Source organism: Dermochelys coriacea, chromosome 2 (assembly GCF_009764565.3).
Source record: "Dermochelys coriacea isolate rDerCor1 chromosome 2, rDerCor1.pri.v4, whole genome shotgun sequence".
Taxonomy (NCBI): Eukaryota; Metazoa; Chordata; order Testudines; family Dermochelyidae; genus Dermochelys; species Dermochelys coriacea.
The window spans coordinates 93,984,109-93,995,392 of record NC_050069.1 but is presented as its reverse complement, the minus strand read 5'-3'; the positions used below and the strand labels follow the sequence as shown (position 1 = coordinate 93,995,392).

The following is an 11,284-nucleotide window of genomic DNA, read 5'->3' as shown; positions in this document are numbered from 1 at the left end:
TTCATCAATGTACAGCCCCAGCATCTCGCACCACACTCAGGCTCTCTGCAGCTCCAGCCTCTCAGCCCAGCCTTTAGCCCTCTTTGGCCCTCCATCAGCACTCTGGCTCAGAGAGCTATCAGACATCTCCCCCTGCTGCTCTCAGCCCTCTCCAGCCTTCTCAGGCTCAGAAAGGTCAGCATGCTTCCCCCTCTGCTGGCTTCCTGGAAATTTCTTCCTCTTTCCAGGGAGGACATGCAGAGCTTTCTGTTCTCTTCAGGTTTTTGTGGCACCTTAGAGACTAACAAATTTATTTGTGCATAAGCTTTCGTGAGCTACAGCTCACTTCATTAGTTTTAATAGTGTGAATCACGATGACCAATAAACACTGGGCCTAATTTGCCACTGTTATACTAGTTACACTGGCATGATTCCACTGAAACTGGTGTGACAGAACAGGGAATCAGGGCCACTATTGTGGCATATTTTTCCATATGGATGGGAGCAGTCTCCACCCTGTGCAACCAGTGTCATGCCAGAGCTCCCCCTTCCCCATGTAAAGCTGACAATGATGGGTAAAGAAGATGATCTCAACAGCTGCAGGAGTAAATAAATACATTTAAATATCTCTTGGTTAGTCCATAACTTCTTTTATAAGGCTTTCATCACTAAATATCAGTTTAAATTGAAACATGAAATCCTGGCATGTAATATTCCCTTCCCCAGGAATTCTGTTTGCAATTTACCACTTGAAGTAACACCCCAAAAATACCGACAATTTTCCAAATAAACTCTAGAGACTACATTACAATGAATATTCAACAACCCTCCACTTTAATAATTACCTCAGATACTTATCTTTTTACATCAAATAAAATTCCAGAGCAAAAACAAAATATGAGGTAATGTACAATTCAAGAAAATATCCAAAGCTTTTACAGTTTTGGTTTCCTATTTACTGATTTACAATTATTTACAATATGACCTCATATATGCATATATATCTTCAAACTGAATTACCTAATGAGGATTTCATAGTTTATTTACATAGTGATTTGAAGACATGTTGTGCCTGTAATTATGTTGCTGAAAATTAAGGGTACTGTCTCATTTTCACTCTAGCTAAAATGAAATTCACCCCAGTGCAGAGTGGCTATCCATGTTACTTAAAGTGGAATTTAAGTGGTGAACTCTGCACGCGTGAAGTTCACCTTAAAGCAAAATTCTGCCAATGTAAGATCCCATTCTCAGGTGTAACTGAGGGAAGAATCTGGCCCCTAAAGTATTGATGGGTTCCTGATACAATCGGTGTACTAAAATTCTGTACTCAGGTCTCTCAACTGTGAGTGAAATGCCCATTCACGTAAATGGGAGCTGAGGATGCAGATCAAGGGCAGTATATGGCCCTCATTTTGTAAACTTGTCTACTTTCCAAACACAAGTCCAAAGCTTTACCATCCAATCTCCACTGCAGAGCAAGAAAAAGGTACAAGTCAGGAAGGCTGATAATAGCCTATCCTAATACCACAAACCTCCACATTGAAAATGTAGGCATGAAGATATTCAGCTGTCCTCCTAATAGTGTGGATCTCTGGATTTCTGTGTTTTTGAGGTTAGCTCTGCATACAGTGCTGAGTTTGGAGAAAAAAAATTGACATTTATAATAAAACATCCAAGATATTTTTCTACGATATGCTACGATCTAAGGACCTAATCCAAAACCAATTGGGATAATGGGAGTCTTTCCTCTGGCTTTAATGGGCTGTGGTTGAGGCCTTGAAACAGGTTCCCTGGAGACAATTTAACAAAAGTAACCTCTTGAATTTGGAAAGGAAAAATTTACTCTTGTGAACTAACTTACATTTCAGATGTGTAATCAGTATGAAACTGTTTCCTCTATGAGTTTTTATATATTTTATATCTAAATGCAAAAATCCAGCATTTGGGAGGACATTCTGTAGATTTGTATCATTCCTTGGAAGAGAAATTAGAATATTTTGTGGCTACTTGATTGTACTTTCGTCCTCTGTGACCAAATCCAATATTCTTCACATTACAAACTGTTACAAAAGACAATATCGGAGAGAACACACCAGGATGCAAATTGCTCATACAAAATGTAAGAGGGTTGCTGTATTTTATGAAAATGGCAGCCTCTTGGTAAAGAGAAAAGCATATCAGGTGCTGGCTTAGGCCTATATAAACATGTTGCACATTCTCACATGTTCCTGGGAGCATCTTTTGCTGACAGCTCACCCCCAGCATGCCTTGACAACCATCCCTACTTTGTGTAACACCCATCATGAAAGATGTACTCTGTAATTTCTTCAATAATAAGTGCCCCAAAGCCACCCGCACTTGACAAGCTTCCTGATCCGTCTGACATGCTCATTGGCCAAACCCCCTCCATAAAATGTTACATGGGTTACCTTTGTCTACCTTGAAGCCAAAGATGCTGTACTCATTTCAGGGCCCAGAAAAAACTATATCCGTGCTGCCTTTAGGATGAACCATTGCAGCCTTAAAACCAGAATGTGGTACACCTTTGCCTAGATATACAGTAATAGTAACACTGGAACAAATACAGACAAGTGCCACAAAATACTATGCTCAATACTGGGAAATGTTGCAATTACATTGACCTCTTGTGCAGTATGTATTTTGTGAGTGCAACAATCATGATTGGGATGATTGTGTGTGTATATATACATATATAAGTTCTTGTTCATAATTGTATTGGTTGAGGCATATGGATGCTAAAGTTTACAGATTATATTTTTCACTTAATGCTGATCATAGTTATTCTTCTGGTTTTATGTCAATGGAGAAATTGACAGGAAACCTGTCCATTCTTGCACCCGACAGCCACAATGAGCCATGTTGTACCCAAACAAAATGTAACTAGAAACCCAACTACTGGTTGTATGTTAGTTAATGCTTACTACATTTGGCAGTGAGGCAAATAGGGATATCCTAACCACACCTACATATTATGTACCCTGCCTGTAAAAATCAAAGGTGGGGAAGGATGAAATTTCTGTTACTTTTATAAGATACCTGGCTTGAATCTGGTCCCAAGTGTTCTATTCTTCTCTTGATTCACATGCATATGCTAACTCCTATTAATGCCAGTTAGAGTTATAGGAGTTTATGGAGGGGGAAATAGACCAAATAACATCAAACTAGAAAAACAGTTTTCTAATTTCCATAAAAATATTATCCTCATTACAAGTATAAGGTGGAAAGACATTTTATAGTCCCTTCAGCAGAAATAGGGAAAGAAGATGCTTACAATTTTGATGCATGATTTTCCTGATAGATAATAATGATAATAATGCAATAATGTTGCATCTTGGTTTCCTCATTCAAAAATGCATTTTCCTAATACTTGCTTGGCAACCCACAGGCCGTTCTCAGGCTATAGCAACAAATAATCTCCTTGAAGGTCTTCCGCATTTCCTGGCTACGAAAGGCGTAGATCAAGGGATCGATCACTGAGTTACACATGATGAGGATAAGGTACATGTTGAAGTGAGACATAAAGCAAACACAGTAGAGGTTCTGAGGGCAAGAAATCATCAGGATGAGGTGGAGAAAAAATGGAGCCCAACAAACAATGAAGATGCCTAATAGCATGGTCAGAGTGATGGCCCCTTTCATGCTGGTCCTTTGATGGACAGAATTGTATCCAGGCAAAGCAGCTATTCTCTTGACATGAGTACGAGCCAGGAGGAACATATGTATGTACAGAGAGATCATGAGGAATAACATGGTGAAAAACATTGTGATGAGACAAATGATAACGTAAGTTGATTCATAATAAAGAATGAAGATAATGCCGCAGCCAGTGCAAAATGTCCATATGCATGCAACGATAAGCCCTGATCTTTTCACTGTCATGATGTTGTGATAACGCAGGGCGTAGAAAATTGTGACATACCTGTCTACTGCTATAGCCAGCAAACTGCACATGGAAGCCACCACAGATATGCAGATCATTGAATCAAAAACATTGTCTATATGTTGTACAAAAGCATCTTCAATAATTAGATGCTTATTGTTTATTAAATATATCATTATGGTCTCCCAAGCGTTAGAAACACTGACCAGCATGTCAGCTACTGCTAAACTGCACACAAAGAAATACATAGGTGAGTGCAAGTTCTTGTTCTTAACTATTGCACAGATGACCAAGATATTTTCAAGAAGGCTTATAATGCCCAGGATTAGAAACACCTCCACTGCTATGACCACTTGCTCACATGGTAACGACTTGTTCTTGACAGTAGGCACCGTAAAGTTGCTGCCAAAAGTACTCAAGTTAAGTTCTGGAATGTGTAGCTGATAGGATGAATTCATCTCTGGAGGCAAATATGCTCTCTTCTTTCCAAAGGACTTGTAAAGCAGGGTGGTAAATGCATTTTCCAGAAAAGCAAGAATCTCTGCCAAAAAAAAATGACAAGACAAAAATATGAAGGAATTGACAAAGCAAATATCAAATGGAATAAAATATTTCTATTTAACTCAGTATAATCCAGCCCACGACTGCTCCACATTCTATATTTATTCTAAGTTAACCTGTCATAGATTCACAGAGCTTTTCCAGCTATTCTTCCAGAGGGAAATTCAAATCACAAACTAATAGAGAGATTTATTTCCCTTCTTTTTTCTTTCTCCTCAGACTTCTGCTCGTTCTCCAATGTTGATTGTCTTTCTCTGAAGCTAGCACATTTTATCTGGAAATTCTGGTGAACACTGAACATTTTCAGCTAAATTCCTACAGAAGAACAAATAGTATCTGACAGGTGTCTCAATCCTGGCAGCCTTAAAACCCATATGAATGCACTATTCATAACTGAAATCAGACTGTATCCTCTCATCTGATCATACTTATATAAAATTTGAATTCCTGTAAGAATTAATGACTGAGCCTTTTAAGCAAAAGATTTAAATATTTTTCCTGACCTTTGTACTTCTTAAATTTGCATAACTTCTGATATAAACAGCTTATCTGCTCCAAACTAGCATGCTCAGTTTAATAATACTGTTTTAAACCATTAAATAAGACAAATCTATATATTTCAGGTTTTACATTGTTTTATTCTCTTGTAATTAAGATTTAAATATTTTAACTTGCCCACTAAAATCACAGGGGAATTTCTGTCAGGAAAGCCATAGGTATCTATTCAAATTATGGGTATTTTAATCAAGGCTTTTTTCCCCACTAATGAGAATATTTTGAGACGAATGTCATAAGCAATAAAATTCCTAATAAGCAGAACATATCTGTCAGTCAGTGCAAATAAAATTCAAAGGTTTTTAAGATAAACTACTCTCCATTTTAAAAGGTAACATTTCCTATACAATTAAGAAGCAGTTGTACTTATTTACCAGATCAGATCCTATTTCTCTTCATATCCTGTATTCTTTCCCTCTAGCTGTCACAAGTTTCAGCTCCCCTGCCTGTCCATCCTCAAGGGCTAAATGAAAAAAGAATGTTCAAATTCATAGAGCCAAGGCTGCCCAGGTATAAACTACTTACGGTGCAAGTGTCCTTATATAGTCTCAGAGAGTTAATGACTTCAGTGCTCAATCTGTGACTCCTCCTCTACCCCCTTCTTTGCCTCCAACTTCTCTTCCCAAACATTTCATTACTGAAGGCTTGGGTTTTTACCACCACCTAGTGGCTCACACTTGTAGAGCACTTCAACTTTTATTTTTTATTGGCAGCTGTTTGTGATCCAGAATTCACTCCCAAACTTTTTATATATATATAATAGTAAATAACTGGAATGTTTGCTTGTCTTGTTTTCTTACAGTTATGCACATGTTCTATATTTCTTTCCCTATTATTTTTAGTATTGATTGAAAACAAGTCTCCATTGAATTCATCGATCTAAAATTGGTGAGAGCACAATAACAGAACTTTGTGGTAGCTTTTATTTATTTATTTTTATTAACACCTACCATTTGCCTTATATGCACTGTCAGTGGCACTTGATCTTCAACAAAAAGCCACACTGTCTTTAAACAGAACTGCAAAAAGACATAAAAGAAGAACACACTAAGCCTACCTTTACTAGTAGGATCCCCTCCAAGTTGGGGGATCAAATGGAGGACTGCCAGATGGGCACTAGCAGAAACTAGCCCATAAGGGCAGGACAGGATGACCGAGGCTAGGCAGGAACTCTGTCCTGTGAGTGAAACGTAGACTGGTGGGTCAGGTTTGTGACTAAGGGTATGTTGACACTGCATAGAAAAACCAAGTCTCAGAGCCTGGATCAGTTGACTTAGGCTCATAGGACTCGGGCTGCAGGTCTAAATTTAGCAGTTCCCAGAAATCAACACATTTCATTTCAACCTTTCTATGGCTTCCCAAGCTGCCCAGAGCCCTGACAACCCATAGCTTGAGGCGTCTGGGAGAGGGAGCTCCCAGGGCTTCTGGGCTGCTGAGGAGCTGGGAGCCTTGGGAGCCGACCTGCCAGGCTACTCTGAAGCTGGAGACCTTGAAAGACCTGGGAGCCTGGTCTGCCAGGGCTCGCAGGCTTCCAGGCTCCCCATTCCAATCAGGCTGCTGAGAAGCCAGGCAGGTGAGCTAAAAGGAAACAAGGCAGGTTTTGAAATCTGCCTGGCAGGCAGGGATACACTGGAAACCTGCCTGGCTTATTCCTGAATTTTGTCAGAATTGGCATGGTCACCGAGGACATTTTGATTTCAACAAACTAGCATCAGTGAAGATGAAAAACATTTCACTAGAAAATGTCTAGTCTGTGCTAGACGAGGTTTGCCATTGTAGCCATACAGGGACAGCTACACTGGCAAACCCTTCTAGTCGGTTGCAGTTTATACTGGCAAAAGAGTGATTCTATCAGTAGAGTTCACCAGTTCCCTGACTGAACTAAGCTATACCAGCAAAAGCTTTTGCTGGTATAACCATGTCTATACTAGGGCTTTTACTAATGTATAAAAATGTTATTAAAAAAGTCACACCCCTATCCAACATTAAAATACTGATCTGTAGATCTACCTGTAGCATGCAGGAGAACTGACTCCCCCTCTCTACAGCTAAGTGCTGCTCCCACTAGCAAATCCACACAGGGCAGGGGCTTGTCCCTTAGATTCCTTCAAGACACAAAAATGTGTGTGAGGTATTTATTATACAATAATAGTTAATACTACTAATGAACTTAATCAGAACATCAAAATAAGCAGCATTTACATCCCCATAATGTCCCAGTCATTCTCTAATAGAACGAGAACTCGTAAGTACTCCAAGTAAAACATTTCCTGCATTGTATCCATCTGAGTGAGACGGCAAACTTATCTGGGCAGGCACCTTACTGCCTCTGCCATTCTAAAGTACCATTGACACTTTCAGTCCTGAAAACAACCAACAAGAAATAGCAATAATGTTAAACACCCTATTCTAGATGAAAAGTGTTTGCTGGAATCTGGACCTGAACCAAGACTCCAGATTTAAACACCCTTAAACTTTGGAGGATGTTTGAAATCTAATCCTGCTAATGGGCCTGAATTTTGCAAAAGCCTATTTTTCTACTGGGCAGCAGATCTGATGACTCTTGAACTGGTGTTTGAAATCTAGAACAGGGCTGGGGGAAATAAGAATTGACCAGCTTCTCGCGTTGCAAACGCCATGTAACACCTCCCCAGAATCAGATCCCCTGCATGGGTGTGGCACCTCATAATCTTCCCTCTGGAAACATGTGGAAGGGAAGAAGCAGGCAGAACCAGGACTCCCTTTTCTCCTCCCTCATGCACTAGCCAGCAGAGCTGTGTGGCTACATATGCAAAGGTATGCTGCACAAAAAGGTGTGTCCCAAATTTCAGACACACACCCCAGAACATCTATGGGGCCCTGGGAAGCATGGTGCCTTTGAGGCACAGTTGCTCTTCATGGAACAGTGTCATTTCTGCACCACTCCCTACATCTGGTTGTGTCTAAAAAAGCACAATTTATAGTGTTAGGCCCAACTTCTGCTCTGGATTAGATGGCAAGAAAGCATGAAAAAATTGTCTAAGAAGAGAATCTAGCCCTTACAACCTGCTCCACTCACTCTATGATAAAAGAAAGACAAATCATTCTCTCTCAACAGTTTCAGAGTAGCAGCTGTGTTAGTCTGTATCCGCAAAAAGAAAAGGAATACTTGTGGCACCTTAGAGACGAACAAATTTATTTGAGCATAAGCTTTCGTGAGCTACAGCTCACTTCATCGGATGAAGTTTATGCTCAAATAAATTTGTTCGTCGCTAAGGTGCCACAAGTACTCCTTTTCTCTCAACAGTGTTATTCAAATTATTCCTAGCCTATTGTGACATGATTGTTTGGCCAATAAATATTCAGCTCTCCAAATAAGTTATATTTTTCTTTGTTACTGTTATTTGAACAAAACACGCAGTGATGGAAAAAATAAAACCCAACTGTTTCATTGTTCCACCAGCATTTATAGGATTTTACTGCAGGTCTTGAAAATATGACATTTTGAATGAAACCACAACAAAGATCTCAAGTGACAGCACAATTTTTTGTTTATGTCAGATGTACTTTAAACCTTAGCAAACAGACATTTATCAGCCTGTCAGACAAGTCAGTAGTTAGGAAGATATTTATAGCTTTCCATCTGATATCTCCAAATACTTGCTGCTCATCACTGAAAAGCAAAAATAAGCTATACATCTATAGAGCTTTATTTCTTTTTTGAGTAAATGTATTGCTTGCCAGACTGACTGACAGCCTCTACCCACAGAACAAGAAATGTCAATGAGAACTATATATTTCCCCACAAGGAGCAACTAGCTTAACCTAGGGCTCTCCTCTAGTCCTTTGTGTTCATTTTGGGCCTGATCTAAAGACTTGTGAATCAGTGGGAGTCTTTCTTTACTTTCTGTGGGCTTTGGATCTAGGGTGACCAGACAGCCAGTGTGAAAAATCAGGACAGGGGATGGGGGGGTAATAGGCACCTATATAAGACAAAGCCCCAAATATCAGAACTGTCCCTATAAAATCGGGACATCTGGTCACCCTATTTGGATTTTGCCCTTAGTCTTTTGCCTCTGTGCTAAGACTGTTAGTTGTCTAAATCAAATCAGCACAAAACCTGCTGGAATCAGCACTCAGACCATCAACTTATTCCACATAAGCCACTAATCAACTAGCAGTTGGTGCCAGATTTGAACCTGAGCAGTTGGTAACAGAGTTGTGTGATGTGAAAAGTTTTGCCTCCCTTAGCCAGCAGTTCACCAGAGTTCTTTTTCCACAGTGCACAGCAATTTAAAAATACATATTTTTATTCAGTATGTCAGTTTTCTTAAAGAGTTAACAGCAATACTGGACTAAGCACAAACTGTATTGCAATATCAAATGGGGAACGTTATGTCACTGTGTGTGTTTTCATTGCAATGTACCACAAATGACAATATAGTGAAATGACAGTTATTTTAAATCTAGATCACAAGGAATTCTTTATTAATTTTGAATTAAATCAATGTGTCTTATGATGCACAGAGGGGAACTTTCTTTATCGCCATAATTGTTTACGCTGTGGTAGTGTCCATAGACTCTACTCAAGATCAGGCCGCACTGTGTTAGGCACAGTGCAAATATAGAAGACAACACGTCCCTGCCCCCTAGGAGCCACCGTATGATCCTGGCACACCTTGTTGGACTCACTAGCAGAGGGCACTGCAGGTCAGTGCCCAGTCTACAGGGTCAAATGTTTGTGCATGTGACATCTGCCTCCAGCTCGCACCCTGAATCTCTGCCCCCCTTTAATAAATTCATCCACCATTCAAGACTATCATGATTCTTAACCTAGATTAATTCATTCATTGTGTTTTTGAGCATGGATTCATGAGGTTCCTCTGGGAATGATTTTACCTGCTCCCACTCCTGTTTCCCACTTGTGACCAATAGCAATTTTGACAATTAAAAGAACAGAAGCAGAAACAGGCCCTTAGAAGCTGCTCCAAATTGGAACCACTTGAACTTTCTCTAGAATTGACACACCAACACAATTCAAGGCAAAGGCCTCACTCAGGAGTGGGAGGATCCTTATTTACTTTTCAAAAGCCCATATCATGATAATTCTCTGGCTCATGCCACCCTTAATGATCTTGCAACATCAAAACATGTTTCATCTGTGTGTATATTCAAGTAACAATATCAAAGTTATTCTCCAACTTGGGATTCGATGTTATTATATCAGATGACATGAATGGAGGGAAGGTGCTGTAGTGACAGAACAGCTCACCACCAGGGGCGGCGAGTTATATGGGCTCTTGGTGCCCAGGCTCCAGCATATTCAGGGCCCGGGAGCCCGGCTCCACCAATGTTCAGCGCCAAGTCTCTCCCCTGACCCTGCCTGCCACCCCTGCGTGCCTCCCCCAGAGCATCTCCTGGCCCCGCCTGCTGCCATCGTGTGCCTGCCCTGAGTGTCCCTGCCCTGGGCACCAGGCAGCTGTCCCCTGCAGCTCCGCCCTGCGCTCCCTCGCCAGCCACTGCCAGTTACAAGGGAGCGGTGCCAGGGGCAGGCTGAGGGGGTTGTTGCGCCCACGGAGGGAGGAGGGGAAGAGGTGCATGGCAGCCTCACCCCCTTCCCGGCAGGTGACTCCGAGTCATCTCCAAGGGTGGGGAAGGGCTTATCCTGGCTGGACCTCCTGAGCAGCAGCCTGGGGGGGGGGGGGGGGTTACGTGAGTGTCAGACTAGGGAGGGAGGCCCTCCCCCTCCTCTGGAGCTCGCTGCTGCCGGTGGGGAGAGGGCTGAGAGGGAGTCCTCCTCTCTGGCCCCCAGTCCCAGGGCAGCCTGCCTGTTGCACCCCAAAATCTTCATCCCCGGCCCAGCCCCAAGCCCCGCTCCCCCTCCTGCACCATCTGTCCCAGCCCAGAGCTCGCACCCAGCACCCTAACCCCCTCCCGCATCCAGGAACCCCCTCCCACATCCAGCAACCCAATCCCCCTTCTGCACCCCTCATGCACTCCAACCCCATCCCATACCAGAGCCTGCACCCAGCACCCAAATTCCCTCCCAGAGCCTGCACCCAAACCCACTTCTGCACCCAAACTCCCTCCCAGAGCCCACACGCCTCCTGCACCCCAATCCCCTGCCCCAGCCCAGAGCCTGCACCCAGCACCCAAACTCCATCCCAGAGCCTGCACTCCTGCACCCAAACTTCCTTTCAGAACCTGCACCCCAAACCTCCTCCTGCACCCAAATTCCCTCCCAGAGCCTTAGGCAGGTGTGGGGGGAGTGGGACTTGGACCTGTTCTAGGCACCACCAAAAATTATAC

At 42.1% G+C, this 11,284-nt stretch overlaps 1 protein-coding gene across 2 annotated transcripts; it reads right to left on the bottom strand.

Annotated features, from left to right (window-relative positions):
* Positions 1-791: 791 nt before the first annotated feature.
* Positions 792-7,792, bottom strand: MC5R (melanocortin 5 receptor). Of its 2 annotated transcripts, XM_038393032.2 has the most exons (3): positions 7,007-7,792; positions 5,947-6,015; positions 813-4,421 (listed from the first exon to the last, which is right to left on the bottom strand). In XM_038393032.2, exon 3 carries the CDS (start codon positions 4,336-4,338, stop codon positions 3,361-3,363), a length of 978 nt encoding a protein of 325 aa, XP_038248960.1. In that variant the 5' UTR covers positions 4,339-4,421; positions 5,947-6,015; positions 7,007-7,792; the 3' UTR covers positions 813-3,360. The 2 variants fall into 2 exon arrangements, with proteins under 2 accessions (XP_038248959.1, XP_038248960.1); XM_038393031.2 differs by lacking the exons at positions 5,947-6,015; positions 7,007-7,792 and adding an exon at positions 5,371-5,745 and having other exon boundaries at positions 792-4,421.
* Between the last annotated feature and the right edge of the window lie 3,492 nt (positions 7,793-11,284).

Bases quoted from the DNA above. Each gene is read 5' to 3' on its own strand.
- MC5R (XM_038393032.2), bottom strand. From the start codon at position 4,338: ATGAATTCATCCTATCAGCTACACATTCCAGAACTTAACTTGAGTACT.